At 37.9% G+C, this 19380-nt stretch overlaps 2 protein-coding genes and 1 pseudogene across 3 annotated transcripts; 1 reads left to right on the top strand and 2 right to left on the bottom strand.

The window, feature by feature from the left end:
- Window positions 1–3099: 3099 nt before the first annotated feature.
- LOC113323981 (O-acyltransferase WSD1-like) lies at window positions 3100–4856 on the bottom strand. Its single transcript, XM_026572327.1, has 5 exons — window positions 4650–4856; window positions 4018–4575; window positions 3577–3930; window positions 3328–3465; window positions 3100–3243 (listed from the first exon to the last, which is right to left on the bottom strand). The coding sequence occupies exons 1-5, from the start codon at window positions 4854–4856 to the stop codon at window positions 3100–3102; spliced, it is 1401 nt and encodes a 466-aa protein (XP_026428112.1).
- A 1937-nt stretch (window positions 4857–6793) lies between these two features.
- LOC113321782 lies at window positions 6794–8179 on the top strand (annotated as a pseudogene).
- A 308-nt stretch (window positions 8180–8487) lies between these two features.
- Window positions 8488–11351, bottom strand: LOC113320449. Of its 2 annotated transcripts, none has more exons than XM_026568361.1 (5): window positions 11236–11351; window positions 10302–10403; window positions 9996–10180; window positions 9240–9360; window positions 8488–8997 (listed from the first exon to the last, which is right to left on the bottom strand). In XM_026568361.1, the coding sequence occupies exons 2-5, from the start codon at window positions 10384–10386 to the stop codon at window positions 8618–8620; spliced, it is 771 nt and encodes a 256-aa protein (XP_026424146.1). In that variant the 5' UTR covers window positions 10387–10403; window positions 11236–11351; the 3' UTR covers window positions 8488–8617. The 2 variants fall into 2 exon arrangements, with proteins under 2 accessions (XP_026424146.1, XP_026424147.1); XM_026568362.1 differs by having other exon boundaries at window positions 8488–8976.
- Between the last annotated feature and the right edge of the window lie 8029 nt (window positions 11352–19380).

The raw sequence follows: 19380 nt of genomic DNA, 5'->3' as shown, positions 1-19380 counted from the left end.
TATGAATGTGTTTGAAGACCGAATTGCAGGCAGAGCAATTATAATATCTGTTGTACGTAACTATCCTTTATTTTAGGGTGAAGAATATGTTAGTCTTTTAGAGAAAGGAAGGGCTCCTAAAACTCAACATGTTCAAGCATATAACCGCTGCTCTATGAATGTGTTTGAAGATCGAATTGCAGGAAGAGCAATTATTATATCCCTTGTACGTAATGATCCTTTTCTCAGTTATTTTAATCAACACATTCAAACAAATTAAGATGGATAATTGTACTGAATTCTTACAACCTTGCTGCAGATTGATAATTTAATGAAGGGTGCTTCTGGTCAAGCGGTACAAAATCTCAATCTAATGATGGGATTTCCAGAAAACACAGGGCTCCCTCGCGCACCTGTTTTCCCTTACACGGAATGGAAATCATCCAATGTTGAATGTGAATGATTAATCATCATGTCTTGTACTCTGGAGTAAATATTATGGGCCTGGGCTACAAGAGTTGCACTTTTTCAAATGGACACCAATACACTTGTCGGGTACAAGTTACCGACACTAAATTAGTCCTCTATTTATTTTGACTCTTTTTAACGCTGTTGGTTCTCTCTAACCGACATTGAGCACGTCACTGGTTCTATTTCTAATCTGGTCCCAGTTGGTCTAAGGCAAGGGGATCCTTTATCCCCTTACCTATACATCATCTGTGCTTAGGCTCTATCTTCTTACATAGATAGTCTCCAAAGAAATGGAACTCTTAAGGGTATCAAAATTTGTAAAAATGCTCCAGAAATGACTCATCTACTGTTTGCTGATGATTCTCTTCTTTTCTCTTCTGCTACTACTTAAAATTTTACTGTTATAAAAGGTTATCTTCAAAAGTACTGCCTTGCCTCTGGGCAGGAAACTAATTTTGATAAATCTGGTATTATTTTTAGTAGGAAAGCCCTTTTGGCTAATATTCTGGATATCCAAAGCAGAGATTTGGGTGAGAAGTACCTTGGTACTCCTACTATTTTCAAAGCTTATAAAATCCAACCCATATGGGCATCCTTCAGGCTGTCGATTCCAGAATAACTGTTTGGTTTCACAAGCTCCTCTCTCAAGCTGCTAGAACCACTTTGGTGAACCATATTGGCCAAGCTATCCCCTTGTACCAGATGGGGGCTTTTCTCATCCCAAAGCACCTCTGCAGACAGATGGATGCCCATCTCTGCAAATTCTGATGGGGAGAATCTCTTGACCCAAAAGATAGAAAGCTCCATCTTTTGGGTTGGGATACTCTGTGCTCCTCTAAATCTGAAGGTGGTTTGGGCTTCAGAAAAGCTGAGCTAAATAATCTTGCCATGTTAGCCAGGAATGCTTGGAAAATTATTGAAAACTCTGATTGCATGTTGGCTAAGATTTTAAAAGTTAGATATTTCCCTAGGACTGATTTTCTGAATGCCAAATGTCCTGATAAATGCTCTTGGACCTGGAAATGCCTTCATGCTATAAAGAAGTTGATTAAACCCTTTGTTTCCTGAATTGTTGGGGATGGAAAGTTTATCGACCCCTGGTGTGATAAATGGATTCCAAATTTGGGTTCTGCTACTCCCAACCCTCTTACCCCTCAGGACCCTAGCATAAAAGTTGATTACTTCATTGATAACCGTACTAGAACATGGAATGTTTCTAGACTCTCTACCCACTTTGATGATGCTTCTATTAAGAAGATCGTCACTATTCCCTTAAGCCAGCATTGCACTCCTGACAGGAGGGCTTGAGACCTATCGAAGAATGCTAAATTTTCTTCAAAATCCGGTTACTTGGGCCTCAGAGGCATTAATCCCTCTCCATGTAAGACTCTTTGGTTACATATCTGGAAGATTAGAGTTCCTCACAGAATTCAACTCTTCCTTTGGAGAGCTGCTAAAAATGCTGTTCCAGCTAGAACTGTCTTTCATACCAGAATGGCCATGCATTCTGTTGAATGTGCCATATGCAAGGATCCTCATAAAAACATTATGCATACTTTGGTTCTGTGTCCTTTTGCTTCTAAGGTTTGGTTCTTGTCAAGTTTTTGCATAAACACTTCTTTCTTTACTCAAAAAACTTTTCAGCAGTGGCTTATTTTCTGGCTTCTGGAGCAAAACTCTAGATTGCCTGATGATGCTCAACAGCTCTTTGTTGCTATCCTGTGGTCCCTATGGACCAGTAGAAATAACTTGGTCTTTCAAACTGTGTCTGAAAATCATAAGTCTATCATAGAAAGAGCTAGGGCAATGCTCCTTACTAGGAAAAATACTTCTGTTGCTACCCTTTCAAATCCCATAGCTCTAAATCACAAATGGATGCCCACTTTGGTTGGTTGGATCAAATGTAACACTAATGGAGCTTTTGATGACATCTCTGGAGATAATGGTGCAGGATATGTGATGAGAAATTCTACTAGCAAAGCCTCTTTCTGTGCTGCCATGGTTTTTGAAGTTTCGTCTGCAGAAGAAGCTGAAGCCAGAGCCATCTGGGAGTTCTCAATAAAGCAGTGGAACAGAAAATGACCCATATCATCATTGAAAGTGATGCTAAGAAGATGGTGGAACAATTCTCTTTGGGTTCTTTTGATGGTTATTCTAGGACAGATGACATATTTAAAGACATTCAGTTATTTGCCTCTAATTTAATAGCTTGTATCTTTAGTTTTCAACCTAGAATCTATAATACCGTTGCTCATGAGTTAGCTCAATGGGCTAAACGTAAGAAAACTTGTATGTACTGGTCTATGCCTCTTGCTTGGCTAGCTCCAGCAGTTGAGGGAGACTATTAGTCTTGCCGAAGACCTTTGCTTATAAAAAAAAGTGATGTTTTCATTTATTTATTATTATTCAATTTAGTTTATTTTTAGGCAAAAATACGAAGATGAAAAATATCATTTTTTCAGAGACGGAAATCAGTATAGAATACAAACCCAGTGTTCCTGACCTTGACCAAACATGAACAACAAATAAATGCAATATAAAGTGAAAAGGAAAAACTCAATAGATGAGCTGTTGCCCCAGGGATATATAGCCCGACATGGGCGCGAAACTAATAAATGAGTAAACCCATCATCTTAAACAAGCTTGAAATTAAGAGTTAATTGCAGCTTCCAAAATCTTCCCAAATGCTTTATTCAAGCAAGAATTATATAGTTTGTGGTTTATCAACTCCTTTTCTCCTCCCACAGTCACCCTCACTTTTCCCATGTAACTCACCAAGGATAACAACAGGCTCTGCACATAATAGGGAGAGAAATTGTTTAAGGGTGTGTTTCACTTTTTCAAAGTACAACAAGCACACAATCAATCAATCATTACCTGAGGAGCATTAATCACGCAGAAGTAGAGACCCTTAATCGGATGATTTGCCAATGACATTTGTTCCACTGGTCCAATCAAATTCGATATCGTCATGCTTGTGTTCCATAATGTCTTATGGATGTAACGCGATGCAACCTATAAGGAGAAGAAAATAACGCGTAAATTAATCGCAATCACAACCCTCAACCCTGCATTCCAAGATAAAACTCACGAGATCGAACAATAGGCCAAGTTGAGAATTATTACCTCGGGACCTCTTAATTTTCTCATCAAATTCAGTAAGCTGCCATTTAGATAAACAGCCAATGAATTTTTCTTCTTCGTGATCAGTTTCTTAGCTTCGAAAACAAAATCTAACGGATCAGTGCTCTCTATGTCAGCCTTACCAGGTACATTTACATGTAAAAACCCGAAATTATTCCCCCATGAAGCCGTAGTGTTCGGTTTTGCCATTTCTTTCACTGTTTGGTATGTTGTTATCTCCCTAGTGTTTAGTAAAACTAATGCTGTCGACTGTGCATTAGATGAACCTTTGCTTACAGCCTCCATGTAGAGTCTAGTTCCGTAAAATATTACACCAACAATCACGTCGTTAATAGTCTGCCACAAAGAAAAAATATTCTTATGAAATCGCCAAGAATGAAAATTTCTGTTAAACAAGAAATGCAATGTTTGGATCTTACGTACCCCGCCGAGTTTTGTTTTAATTTGTTTAGTTTGATCAAGAGAGAATGTAACAGTAGAGATTGTCATCGGTTTCAGCTCGACTCCGACAGTAGCTGATCTAATTGGACTAACATGATCTTCCAAAAAACTACTCTTCATTAGACTCCAAGTGAAATCTGTGACAGTATTCATAAACACTGACAAATTCTCTGTAACGGTGCTCTTCCTCTTTTCCATACCACCAATCTTTGGAAAAGTTAAAGGAAGAGAAGGATTGTCACATCTTTGCAAACAACTAAAAAGAGCACCCATGAGTGAATATCCATCACCTAATGCATGATGAAGCTTGAACAAAAGTGTCCCAGCAGCATTTGTTGTTGGGTACTTAAATATGTGAATCTCCCATAACGGTCTACTCTGTGGTAGTTGCTCCATTGCTATCTTTGTCGTGTATTCTTGTAAGTATTCGTCGTAAGATTCTAACGGCAACCCTTCAGGGAATACGGGAACTTGAACGTGGTCGTCGAGTTTAACGCTTACCTTCTTCCAGTGTTTTCCACCATTTTCATCATCTTTTACCTGATTCATTAAACCAATGAAAATTAAAATGTGGCGCTAAATTAGAAGTGACGAGTTAGAGATAGAGGACGTACCATGATAGAGGAGAAACGTGGGTTGATGGGGATGAAAACGTTCTCGAGCAATGACATAGTTTGAGAGTCATCAATGGGGATCTCTGACTCTAAAGCTGCAAGAATGCAAACAGATAGTGATTCGCTGTTGAAAAACTGCGCGGTTGGTGTTGCTGGTTCTATCAATTCCTCTTCATGAACTTCTGGTTTTTCTTGGATAGTTTCCATTGACAATATTATCTGCTATTATCTGCTCTTGCTCTCTTTTTTCTCTTTCTTGCGGTTTTCCTTGGTACTGTCTGACTACTGATAAATGAATTATGTATAGCAAAATAGATCTGTCACATAAATAAATTACACAGGCAAAGGTAACATTCAGATTCACCCTTGCATGTCCCATGGGATGGGTCATTCAACTTTACATAATCATAATGGTTTAAACTTGACTTTATTATCTTTGTACGTTAAAATCACATTTGATTTCAACTTTTCCAAGTAAAGGAGTTCATAACAAGTGCTAGAAAGTAGAAAAGACATTTCTTTTCTCAAACTAGCCAATTAAGAAGAAAACACTCAAGAGTTCGAATTAAACGGATCATATGATGACTATTTTTAACCTTGTAATTAATTACCTTGGCCGTCTGTCTCGTGGAATGCCAGTACCACCGCCCTGGATGGAGTGGGTGACCAGAAAATGGGCAGAGTTAATTCTCTATCCAAAATTAGGAGGGAAGTTGAATATACATAGATTACACACCCAACATTAATGCTACGAACGTACCAACTACTTCTTGTAAAGCTGGAAGGAGACTGTACATACCACTGCATGTTCATTTAAACGACAGCACCACTCCTGCAGTCCTGCTAGTCTGTATATTGCTGGTGTCTAGCTAGTTTCTAGATCTATTATACTCTAGGTTTGCTTACCTTTTTTATCTAGCAGATCTAGTACTCATGCACTTGTCAACCTCATCCAAATTACTTTTATCTACTACATCCTGTATTTATACCTTTTTATTATCCTGCTGTTTCTGATCGGCAGGAGTAGCAATAAATATTCTTCCCCTCATGGCCTCACCGCACCTATTCATCGTGGAAACTTCTTGGTTCTTGATGGATTCGGGGTAAAAGAATGCACGGGCGAAGATATCAGTTTCAGATCATAAATATATACATTTCATAATAACATATTCATGCACCTCACTAACCTATCAATGACAAAATACTTGGTTGAACGAAAGAGAAATCTTGAGAATCTCACCTTTGGGTGGGGTTTTTGAATCCTTGCTATATACCTCAATGATAAGATTCATTGCATGACCACCATAGGATTCTCTGAGAAATCTTGGCCAATCTATTCCTTTTAATTACTTTGCAAGACCACCATATGCACTTGTCAACCTCAACCAAATTACTTCTATCCATTATATATTCCTTTTAGTTTATCTCCCTGTTTCTGATCGGCATGTATTGCAATAAATATGTGTTCTTCTTCCCTTCACCTATATCGAGAAAAGTGGAAACTTCTTGCTTCTAAATGGATTTAATTTGTTTCGACTTTGGGTAAACGAATGAACAAGTGAAAATGATCGGTTCCAAATCAAAAATATGTGCATTTCATAGCCCTACATACATGCATCCATAGTTTAACGAGAATATAAGTAAACACGCGGTGCATCTAGCTCTGGATAGAGAGGCTCAGACAACTTAGATACATAGGTGAAGAATGGATACCACTTAAGAGGAGGAGCATGGTGACAGGAGGTTTGCACAAAGCTCCTTCCTAACTTGCGTAGCCTTCTTTATATTCACACCCCTAGTACGTGGCTATGGGGTGACCAAAATAGTAGTTAGTCCACCTGGCATCTGCCTATTGGTTAATAGTTTTGACCCACTATTTCAAGGGGCTCTCACTCCAGATTATGGACCACGAGTAGGGGCTTTGTGTTTTCAGCCTGGTCTGCAAAAGTAGAGGTAGGTCCACATGAACCCTTCACATCATTTTTTTTTTGAAGGAGTCAGTTTTCCCTGACCGACAGTTATCAAAATCTTCTTTCCATTCTAAATCTTGCATTGACCGACAGAAACCTATATAAGTAAGGAATCTCTGATCGGATTTAGTTTTCTTTTTTTTTGTTGTTTGTTTTGAAGCATAGTAGAACACAATGGAATACGAGATTGCAGATGCCAGTACGCAGGTTCGAGACAGGCATGAAAAAGTAATGCAACAACACCTGTTGAAACGAAGTGCTTAGCTCTAGCTGTACCAACTAATGACACCACTGTTCGTGCACGTCTCCAGCGTCATGGCGAACCAGTCACGCTTTTTGGCGAACTACAGATGGAGAGGAGAGATCGTTTGAGGATGATAATGGTGAATTTAGATGCTGGGGAGCTTTCGAAAGCTCTAGGGGACGAGGAGGAGGTTGTGTGTGTTGCCGCTGCTGGTACTGCGGATAGTGATTGGCAACAGTTTCAAAAATACCCGTTTTTGACTGAGGGGTCGAAAGAGCTTCTGCATGCGCGGCATTATATTGCAAGGTATTCGCTTGTGAAGGCAGCTTTGAGGCTTGAGCGTGAAAGGTGACGGAGGGATGACCCGGATGAGGATTTTGACGCTGAGGTTGATTGCGTCTTGACACAGTCGCGTAGTCTGGAGCTAGATAGAAGTAAAATGGACGAACTTCCACTAACTGGATGCTCCTTCTCTTGTGATGGAAATTTGCTTGCAACATGGAGAAACCAAATTATGGAGCATGCCACGAATAAGTAAAATTGTGTCACACGCAGCAGGTAACTGATGTTGCGTTTTCTCCAATTGCAACTGATATTTTAGCTACTGCATCTATTGATCGAACCGCAATCTTATGGAACGCTGATGGGGTTTGCTTGAGAAAATTTGAAGGGCATTTTGATCGTCTTGATCGTCTTGCCTTCCACCCATCTGGTAAGTATGTGGGTACGGCTAGCTTTGACAAGAGTTGGAGATTGTGGGATATTGAAACTGCTGTTGAGCTTCTTTACCAAGAAGGCCACAGCAGGAGTGTTTATGGTATATGTTTCCATTATGATGGTTCTTTGGCTGCATCATGTGGCCTTGATTCGATTGTTAGGGTGTGGGATCTACATTCTGGAAAGAGCATTCTTACGTTGGAAGGTCATAATAAAGCGGTTTATGGAGTTGAATTCTCCCCAAACGGTTATCATTTAGCCACTGATGGAGAAGATAATACCTGTCGCATCTGGGATCTTAGGAAGAAGAAGAGCAAGTACATAATTCCAGCTCACTCCAAACAGATTTCCCAGGTCAAGTTTGATCATCCTGAAGATATTTTCTGGCAACTGCATCGCTCGATGATAAGACAGCCAAGATATGGTCAGCGCCGGATTTTACGCCTATAAAGACTTCGGCAGGACATGATTTAAAAGTTTCATCACTAGACATTGCAGGAGAAGGTCCGGATCAGTACATTGCGACTGTTTCACGTGACAAGACTATCAAGCTGTGGGCAGGTGGTAGCAGTGGAAAGAAGAATGCCATGGATATATGAATTAGTTTCAGGTTCTAGTCTGATGCCTTTAACAAGTTCTATTGGTTGCAGCTCTGTACAAATAGATTAACTTGCAGAGTACTTAAAATTATCTTCCTTCTGGTGCTGGTAAATGGCTTTACTCGTCAGATAAACAGAAATCCAAGCTAAAAGTTTCAGTTCTTGGCACAGTAGATCTCTTGTACAATTCGCAGAACTTCAAAATTAGAATGCAATTGTAAGTTAAGCTTTCCCATTTTCATAGTTCAAAATTACAAGTAAAAGAAAGCTAACAATGCCATCTGAAGTCTAAAACCAAAACCTTAAGAGCTCTAATAAGTGTTTCTACATTTTCTTTCAGTTTTCTGTTTTGCTTTTTATTCACAAATATTGGTGTAGTCAATATATAAACACTCTACATATATGATATATTAAAAGGTATCTAATCAAACACCAATATTACCTACGGATTGTTTGAAATTTGTCGTCAAGATAGGATGAAGCAGCAAGCTCTGAAGACCCTGAACTTTGAAACGCTTCAGCAATCTTCAGTGCCATGGTTGCCCACTCTGTTGCCAAGTCTGCATATTCCATCAGTTTTTGGGCCCTTTGGCGTTTCTGTAGAGCTAATTCCAGTTTTTCATTTGCAGATTTAATTGCTTCTGCAAGTGCTGGCTTGTCTGCTTCTATGTCTTTTTGCAAGTGATCTCCATAAATGCTTCGCTTGTTTTCTTCTTGGGCTATGTGTTCCTTCTCTTCTTGCACTCTGAGTTTTTTGTTTTCCTTTTTTGTTTCAGCTACTCTTTCTGCTTCCATCCCTGCCCACACATCAACAAAATCTGAGTAGACAGAAAGACACATAAGAGATACACACGAAACTTCAATACTGTATTGAATATATGGCATCCCAAATACACTCAAAATATGTGTTAGCTGGTCAGTTATAAACATGCACCCGAATGTTGTATATACAGAGCAAATGGAACGCCTGTTTTCATGGTATCTTCTTTTCCAGTTTTCTTTCCGTATGGGCATAACTAGGCCTATGATGCAACAGGTATGAAACGAGGGATTCACAAACCTTGCAAGAAACTTCCGTGTGTGCTTTTAGCGGGCTGTTGGCTTTGCCAGTTCAAGGATCGTTTTGTACCTATAGTAGGAATGCTGAAAACTTCATTCTGAGGTATCTTTGGTGGTCGGCTCTGCAAGGAAATTCAAATTTCACAGAACGACATTAAGGCCAATAGTCGAATAAAAGAAAAAACCTGAGCCAGATCACAAAATTGTCAAAATACTAGAACATGGTGTGACACTGACTCAACAATTCAAAAGACCACAAGTCATAACTAAAAGGACTAGCTTCTGAAAAAAAAAGAAATACATGCTATAGAATCTAAACATGAACACCAATTGTGTCACCTGACATGGTAAAAGTGGTTTATGTTGCAAAGACAGTGGGGCTTCCCTATCCTAGTGCATACCGATTTGTCCAGTTTTGCAGTCTGGGTGACAAGTTCAACCTAACAATCTCATTTATGATTTATGGTCTGTCTACTGTTTTGTCGGCACCCACCATTCCACCTTAAGAGACAATTTAGACAATTTAGATGCATAAAAATCCAAAGAAATATAAGTTACATAACTTTGAATTGACTGGGATATTACATCCTGGCTATTGATCTTGACTTTCGAATAACCACTAACGGAACTAAATAAATTGAGAACATGAATGGCTATTAATCTGTTGATTTTTCTTTCGTATTAAGATTTTACCAAAAAGATCAAACCAAAAGAGCTGATTAGAATACTATCAAGAGACAGGACAATCACAACTAACCTCCTTCCACTTGGCAATCAGATACCGATCAGCATACCCATGGTCCAAGCAAAACTCATACAACTCCATGGAGATCTGCTTCCTTCTGTATAGATCATAAATATATTGACTCCTCAGATGTGCAAGACTAAAACTGGGCCGTAATGTTTCAGAATTTCTGTTTACATTATATGGGTCATATTCAACTGTCGGATAAACACAAAATCTGTGTCAGTGTGGTAGTCTTATAAGAATAATTCTCAAGTGAGAAACAATGCTTAATTTGATTCAACAAGTATAATACGGTGTTAATAGAAGAAGAAAAACCTTTTCTCAATTTTGTCTCTATATCACGCAGCTTATGCTCAATAATCTCCCACCCCTTTGGATATTTGCTACGACTCGTTATCATCTTAAGGACGTTTAGCGCTGCAGAAATATCAAGTCACCAGCATTATAAAACAAGTACAATCTTTAAGTCATACATTACAGAATTCCAATACCCGATTTTGACACAGCTTAATACATCGGTATTGAATTTTTCCACAATAGACTAATTACGAAGGCATAACATGTAAAATGAGTAAAACACAAACTTTACAGCAAACACCCAATATCATAGATGGCACATGTTCAGAAGCACCAAATCAATTTGACGTTTTCTAAGTCCTACGATTCTGTAGTGACTCAAATGCGACAATAACCATAAGCTATACTTAATCATTCAACCAACAGAATCACAATGCAGCATACATTCGGCATTTCTTAGGATAAATTAGCTACAGACAATATTACCCAATACCTAGACACATGTTCAAAAGCACCAACGCAATTCGCGAGGTCCTACCATTCTGTTGAGACCCTACTCAGGGAAGCAACAATAATCATAAGCTTCGTACAGACACCTTCATGCATTCAATCAATCAATGTGATCACGATGCAAGATACATCCCTAATTTTCTCAGCTACATTCAGATTTTCGCATCCGGCTACAAGCAACTGTAAATTCAAGCAATTACATATCGACATTCATCCCGAACAGAAATACACAAACAAAATCAATCTCTGCATAGAACCCTAAAATATATCCCGAACTGAAATATAGCAGAGTTCAATAAATTACATCAACATTCATCCAAATAGAAACCCTAAAATCTCAGAGGAAAAAAAAAAGTAAAATCAGCAGAAATATTTCTTCATCATCTACTTGCAGTAATGGAACAAAACTCATCATTGAAAAGGAGAGATGATTTATACATACTTGTCTTTCAACTGTAAGCGAAATCCAAAGTTAGGGTTTTCGTATTCCAATTTTTCTTTCCCGCTCGAAAAATTGACGATGGTGGGAGAAATTTTTCAGAGAGACTGAGAACTGAGAGGTGAAGTTGGGATTTTATTTGTTTTTATATTTGTTCTTCAAGTGTAAGTTGGCTGCAGCACAGTTGTAAGCCCAACAAACAAACATGTTACTGGTTAAATTAATTGGGCCCATCTATTGAATTATTCTTCCACTTTTTTGGAATGCGGGCACGTGATATTGTAATCATAACATTTTTCTCTCAGTTTTTAAATTACATGCAAGTGTTATAAAGAACAGTTGTTGGTTCGGTTACAAATAAATTGAACGAGCAGTGTCATCCCGCAAGGTCACGCGGGATGGCTTAATGAGGTAGCGGGGTCGCGGACGTTGGATATCGAAGATCTTTAGATTTTGTTTTCTTTTTATATATAAAATCATAACTTTGACACCTGGCAGAAATAAATAATTCGTATTACACCCTCCACCTTTATTAGTTATTCAGTTCAAACTTCAGTCGAACTTTATTATTTGCATTTCCACTTCATTTGATGATCTTCTTTTCACATTTTCGACATTCCACTTAATGAATTTTTCTTCATTTCGGTTTGTCTCGAACATGCCTTTGATTTTTCTTCTTTCATTGTTGTCTGCAACAAATGGTTACCCAAAAGAGAACAATTTAAAATAAGTTAATTCATTGATTAATTATCAGAATTTTTTTTATTTTCTTTTCTTTTTGAATAAAAATGATATCAATTCTAATCCCACGAAGGAGATCGATTCGGGATACAAAAATTTACAAAATCCTCCCATTGAAACAAATTATAAGATTATTACAAATCTTGTTATTTATTTAGAAATTCATCTTAGCAATTCACCAATCATCTCTTAATGAAAAATGCTCTTTAACAATAGCTGTAGTTTAGCCTAAATGGAAATTTGGATAACATTAATTGATGCCATAATTCTAATTTTAGTCTCTTTCATTCATGTTAATCCATACATATTGTTCTGTGTTTTTTTAATTTTTGAATGAGTTGAATATACATCTTTATTTCAAATTTTCAAAAGTTCAGAGACTTATCTTAAATAGTGTTTTGGAAAGCTTGCCAATATATTACTTATCAATGTTTCAAATGCATGCTGCTGTTGTCAAAGAACTAGAGAAGATCATACGTAATTTTTTTATGGGGTTCTTCAAATACTCAAAAGAAAATCAGCTTGGTTTCATGGTCTAAAGCTGCAGTGTCCAAATCTAGAGGGGGTATTGTTATTAAGAAGTTGAAAATTGTCAACAAGGCGTTACATTGTAAGTGGATCTGGAGATATGGAGCGGAGAAGAACGCGCTTTGGAGAGGAATCGTTCGTGAAAAGTTTGGAGGTAAACATGATTCTTTTTTTTCCTAATACATCTAATAAATCTGTGGGTCGAAGTCTTTGGTCTGGAATTTTAAAGGCTAGGCAATTTGTTAAGGATGGGATTAATCTGATCGTTAAAAATGGAGGAAAAATTGATTTCTGGTCAGATAAATGGGTTGGTAATGTTGTTTTGAAGGAAATATATCCAAGGATTTATAAATTATCAAGATCTAAAAATGCTGCTGTGAATGAAGTTATGACTGAGAATGGACAGTGGAATCTCACTTTCAAAAGAGCTTTGAATGAACAAGAAGTGGGTGATGTGGCTGATATGTTACAGATGTTAGGAGATATATATTGTTGTTTCTCAAGACTATACTGTGGAGGATAGTAGGAAATGGGCTTATGGAACTGACTTTTCAGTCGCAAATTGCTACGAAGTTTTAGATGTAGATGGTTTGCTTATTTTTCAACATAAACAAGTGTGGAATCTAAAAGTACCCTTGAAAGTGTCATTTCTTATATGGACTGTTTGCCATGATGGAGCACCAACTCTAGATGAGCTTCAGCGAGTTGGACGTGTCCAATCTAGCCAATGCTTATTTTGTTCTGCGACGCAGGAAACCCAAAGTTATTTGTTTTTACACTGCAGTGAAACAAGAAAATTATGGCATTACTTTCTGGACAGTTTCGAGCTTCAATGGGTATCCTCGGAGACGGTTAATAGAAATGTTTGGGAATGGTCAAGAAGGAGGAGCAGAGGTTTCATGCGACAACCTTGGAATATTTTGCCTTTTGCAATTTGGTGGAATGTTTGGAATGAACGCAACATTCGCTTTTACAGAGGGTATCGGAGGAATTTTGATCATCTTATTACTTCCATTAAATGTACCATGTATAACTGGTCTTTAAATTCAAAGTTATTTAAAGGCTACTCATTGGGTACCTTGATCTCAAACCAGGAGGCAATTGTGGGAAACAATCAGCTAAACTCAATCTTTGTAATCTTAGTTTCATCTTTTTGATGAAGCTTTTTTTTTAATTACATTTTACCCTTTTTCTCTCAAAAGAATATATATATATATATATATATATTTCTATTTGGGATTGACTTTATACCTACAGACAATAAAGAAGATGGTGGTGCTTCAAATGGAGGAAGTTGTTAGGTGGTGTGGGGGACATCCTCATGGTTGGTATTGTAAAAGGTAAAACTAAGAACAAATTTTATGTTTTAGTGGAGATGGTGGTTATGGGTTTATATTTGGGAGGTTGAAGATAAGCTAATAATTTTCCCACCTCCCGGCGACAAGGAAGGAAGAAAATAATTGTTTCTCATTGGAAAAAACCCTGTAAGAAAGATAATTAAATATATGAAGGTTATATAATTTTGTTAAAATTAAATAAAGGACATTTTTTCAATTAACACTTGTACAGTCATAATAAATGGTTATATAGGCAGATGCATTAGTAACGGCCGCGACCCCACGACCTTATTAAACCATCCTGCGTGACCTTGCTGGATAGCACTGCTCAAATCGAACAAGAAAGTATCATTTGTTTTATCCCATTGAGTTTTCTGTAAGTGTTTTCTGCTAGCACACTCAAGAGGCACAATTCATTGGGCATACATGATTAGGATTTTACAGTCACCTTCTATCCAAAACGTCTACAAATTAAAAGCCTTTGCAAATTCAGATGGTATTCTTATTTCTACAACTTTTGCTTCTTCTACATTGGAAGGTGTGAAGATTCCAGAACTAGCTTGGAGAATACCAGCAGAATTTCTTAACATTAGCCAATAAATAGTAATAAGAAAATTAATAATCCATTTTGCATCCACATTTATTTTCAATGCATTTCCTATTGGAGCTTTCCACTATTCTTAGATTTAGGAGTTATAGCAGAACTAAAAGAAGATAGAAAAGAAGAGCAATCCCAGATCTGCAGAACTTTTTGGACTCCCAGAAAAATAATCAAAATGTTATTGGTTTTTCCTCGGAATATATGTATGCAAAATTCATTTCATATTAACCAACCCTTAATAGACATAACTTGGATTTATAATTGTATTTTCGCCATGTTTGCTCAAGAAAATCTTCAATGTCCGCCATTTTAGGGTTTTATTACAGATGGAAATGCAGAGGTTTTAGTTATGAGCTGGGGCGAGGCAAAGGTTCATAAAGGGTTCCAGTCGGTTGTGGCAGACCGACAAGGTGAATGGATCCATTTACCAAGCGGCCGTGGGGTCGTGGCCAACTAAAGGCCATTGGCAAGTCTAAATATTGGTCATCGGTCAACAAGTCCTACATTTTATTTTATTTTTGATCCGGTCCTAAATTTGTCACCCTACTCAAAACTTATTAGTGATTCAAAATACATCTCATGGTCTAAATTAGCCGGTGAATCAATCGATTCGAAATATACCACAGTCGGTCGGAAAAAAATGAATATTAACAAACTAAAAAAAAACGAGTCCAATGAACTGGAAAGGCCAGAAATGAATCGGTAGAATTGTATTAACAAATTTCACATCCAAATCATATCTTCTAATGACTTAAAATCTGCTACATTACCTCCCAACTTGCTAGTTCCAAGAAAATCTAACAATAACTATCACTGACGGACCTATAGCTGGGCTAAAGGAGACTTTAGCCCGGGTAGCCTTCCCAGCATACAAGCTAAAAAAAAATCTGCTCGACCAAGATTTTTAGTCCGGCCTTAAAAGAAAATTTATCCTTTCTGCATCCGTCCCTGATAACCATCATTGTGTTTGAAACATTTTTTGATAACCCGAAAATTTGTTATTATATGCGAACATAAATATTCCCAAGTGATCCAAAATGTACCTCGTTGACATATCATTTTCATGTAGCCCGGCCAAAATACACACCTTAACTTATAATCTATCATTTTGGACTATACTTAGTGATCCAAAAATTATACCGTGGCCTAAAATTTTGTATTCGTTATTATGTGATTTATAATCTGGCTAAATTGGGGCCCATGACTACATGATGAAATAGGGTCATTAGGAAGTAATTTGTAGAAATCCCTTATCCATTATTTATATTAATGTCTAATATACGCTTATTAAATTAGTGATGATTAATTAAGTTAATATTTATTAAATTAATAAGTGTATGATTAGGATTATAATGTTTGAATTAGAGTAGAAAATCATTTTTCTTTTTTAAAGTTGGGAGGGAAAGAAGTAAAGGGAAAAAAGGAAAAACTAGGGTTTGTGATTTTCTTAGCAAAAATGAAACTTTATAGCGATGATGAAGACTCTAGTAGTGATGAAGATGGGGGTGCATCAGATTATCATGATTTCGATCCTACCGAATTGGATAATTTGTTGAATGAAGAAGAAGATAAAGTGAATCAAAGAATACTTGAGGATATTATTCAGGCACAAGAACAATTTCGTCGGGAGGAAGAAGATGATAATGCTTCTAATAAACAGGTATGAGTTGTAACGATCTACAAAAATATATTTGCATGTCCCAATTGCCGAATAAGGAAAAGAGTTTCAAAACTTTAACCCCGAATTGGTTTATTCGATAGCACGACATAAACCGATTCTTGGTAAAATCCTCAAATTGGGTACAGGAATCGGTGTTCATCACCAAATAAACCGATTGTAGTACATTTTTGGCGCGATGCGTACGTGACGAGAATCGGTTTTGTTGGTGATGTGCATAATCCGATTCCTTCACTTGAATAATCACGTATAATACACAAAGTTGACAATCAGTTTATTTTCGTGCATATGTAATCCGATTTTGTGGAAAAAAGATCCAGGAGAAATGTGAACAACAATCGGATTATATGACATGAGAGGGGAACCGATTGTATACTTTGAAATATTTTCGCCAATTCTTTAATCGGTCTTTATAGTTGCACATATAAACCGATTACCAATAATCGGTTTACTCGACTGTAACATATAAACCGATTTTGAATCATCAACTTTTTGATATTTGTTGTAGATTATTGTGGCATTTGAAGAAGATCAGCCCAAAGTCGTATCTCTGCTGGGTCCTGATACTTGTGCCCACTATTTCACCGATTTGGAATGGGAAGATAGAAACGATGCAAAGCAATGGTTTATATACAAGGGAATAGAGATCAAATATGCGTTAGTTTTGGGCTGTCATTCAGGTAAAGATCGTTTGGAATTTGTTTGTGAGAGAGGGGGAAAGCAAGAAAGTCACTGGGCAAAGGACAGACTGTACGTGAAGAAGACGAATCAAAGAAGTATGATTGCCCGTTTAAGCTTATAGTTAATACACGCAATAAACCCGATGATAGTAAGGTATACAAGCTCTCTAAAGTGTAGAATGGTTTTCATAATCATGATGATCCGGAATCTCTTGTTGGACACGTGGCCGTTTGTGGGTTGAAACCACATCAAATGGAAACGGTAAGGTCGATGAAAGCGTGTAAGCTAAGTGATATCCTTAGGAAGATTAAGGAGGATGATAAGGATAACTTGTCCACTTTGAGGCAAGTATACACGGCAAGAGCAGTCTTTAGGAGGAGGTCATGGGATGGTAGAGCGGTTATGGAACAATCTCAATGGTTAGCCGATCAACACGGATACACAATGAGGAAGCAAGTATTGGAAGGAAAAGTGACTAGTATTTTCTTGGCGCATCCGGAGATGATCAAGTTGGCACAATGCTTCTATCAAGTTTTGTTAATAGATTGTACATACAAGACCAACAAGTACAATATGCCGTTGTTAAACATTGCTTGCCATACTTCCGACAAGTAAACTTTCACGGTAGCATGGGGGTTTATAGATCGGGAGAATGATGTGAGTTTTACTTGGATGCTAGAGACCTTGGAGGAGATATACCGTGGCGATCAAACTCCGAGGGTCATAGTAACGGATAAGGACCAAGTACTAATGAATGCTATTGGAGTGGTTTTTCCAGATGTTAAGTATTTTCTTTGCACATGACACATACAATGAAATATTAGAAGTAATTCTGGGGGTCATATCCAAAAGCCAAAGCCACAAAAAGGTATCGCTCGTGAAAAGACCGAAGATGAGCATCTTCAAAAACTAACTCCGGAACAAAGAGAGGAGGACAAGAAGAAAAGGAAATCGGAGTATGAAGCGAATGGGTTACTATGAAAGGCTTTTTAACATCATTGGGATTTAATGGTACACTCATGTCCGTGTCTGAGTCCGAGTCCTACTTGGGGAGTTTTATTGGGCTATGGAAGAAAGATTACAAGAAATGTGTGGTTTATTGCTTGAAGGAATCGTTGGATCCGTACAAGGAAAAATTTATGTATGCTTACACCTACCAACACATGCATTACAAGAATGAGGCGACAAGTATCGCGGAAGGATCTCATGGACGTTTGAAAAGCTTGCTCCGAGGGAGCCAAAACACCTTGGTTACATTGCAAGAAGCCATCCATGAATACACCAAGGCCGATATCATCAAGATAACCGCTCAAATAGAAGAGAGTAGGATGAAAATTATCACAAGCTACAAGGAACACCATTGGTTGATTAGAAATTTAAATTATAGGGTGTCATGCTGGGAAATCATTTTCATGATGAATGATTACAAATATTATGTGAAAAAGGAGATGGGGAGAAGAAAAATTGAATGTAAATGTATGACGATGACGGACTTCGGATTTCCGTGTCGTCACATGATCGCCAAGTACCAACGAGGAATTCCTTTTGAAATCATTGATCCGTTTTAGAAACAACTTACTTTCAAACCACCCCCAACCGAAGAACCACTCGAATCCTTTGTGGACACGGATATTGGAAGAGAAATCATCGAGAAATTCGCAAAAAAGGATGGCTTGGGAAGAAAATTTTTGTTGTACGACTTAAAACTAGCCGCGAACCCCCATATGGTACCGGCCGGAGAATCAATGATGCTACCACCGACGGGTAGACCACCTTCCAACATGGATAGGAAACAAGAGAGGTACGAGTTTAAGGTTGCAATGAGTACAGGAAAACACTCGTTGTTGAGTCATAAAAGAATCATTTGTCGACATGAGAAATAAGACGCTAAATATGAAGATGCAAAGGTTCCAAAGAAAAGGGATCGATCAAAGATGGGGTAAAGAGGGACAAGTAGCGCACAAGCCAAGAAAAATGCTTCAAACGTTCCTTCACACATTGAGAATGAAGAGGCACCGTCTAAAAGGAAAAGGGATCGACCAAAGAAGGGAGAAAGCGGGGCAAGTAGCGCACAAGAGAAGACAAATGTTTCAAACGTTCCTTCACACATTGAGAATGAAGAGGCACCGGCTAAAAGTAAAAGGGGTCGACCAAAGAAGGGAGAAAGCGAGACAAGCGCTCCTTCGCAACATGAATATCCAATCGTTCCTTCTCAAGAGACTCAAGCGCCAATCAATATAATCGTTCCTTCTCAAGAGAGTCAAGCGAGTACAACACGAGTATCAAGGTTACGTGCATGGAAGGGAGAAGCAAGACAAAAGGGTTCTATGGTGACTCTAAGGGCCGTTCTTCGTGATGGAAGCACACCTAGGGATGAACGAGGTAGACCCTATCGAACGTGTTACACCATATTCGAGGAGTATTAATCGAAACTTTCTGAAATCATTAAGCCCTATGTGTTATCCACCAACGACGTGGATGCGGATGGGAATTATGGTTATCACGTTGCGTCGGAACAAATTTGCCATATAAGTTTGGCGGACGATGAGAACCTAACCCACTATCAATACTTTAGAAAGATG

Source organism: Papaver somniferum, chromosome 11 (genome assembly GCF_003573695.1).
Source record: "Papaver somniferum cultivar HN1 chromosome 11, ASM357369v1, whole genome shotgun sequence".
NCBI classification, from domain to species: Eukaryota; Viridiplantae; Streptophyta; class Magnoliopsida; order Ranunculales; family Papaveraceae; genus Papaver; species Papaver somniferum.
Note: the sequence above shows the minus strand (reverse complement) of the source record. Positions and strands in the feature narration are given on the sequence as shown.

Bases quoted from the DNA above. Each gene is read 5' to 3' on its own strand.
- LOC113320449 (XM_026568361.1), bottom strand. From the start codon at position 10,386: ATGATAACGAGTCGTAGCAAATATCCAAAGGGGTGGGAGATTATTGAG. The intron at 10,181-10,301 runs GTTTTTCTTCTT...TTTATCCGACAG, and splicing joins AGAGACAAAATTGAGAAAAG to TTGAATATGACCCATATAAT. The intron at 9,361-9,995 runs GTTAGTTGTGAT...ATTTCCTTGCAG, and splicing joins TGATTGCCAAGTGGAAGGAG to AGCCGACCACCAAAGATACC.
- LOC113323981 (XM_026572327.1), bottom strand. From the start codon at position 4,856: ATGGAAACTATCCAAGAAAAACCAGAAGTTCATGAAGAGGAATTGATA. The intron at 3,931-4,017 runs GTACGTAAGATC...TCTTTGTGGCAG, and splicing joins TTAAAACAAAACTCGGCGGG to ACTATTAACGACGTGATTGT. The intron at 3,244-3,327 runs GTAATGATTGAT...TATTATGTGCAG, and splicing joins GCGTGATTAATGCTCCTCAG to AGCCTGTTGTTATCCTTGGT.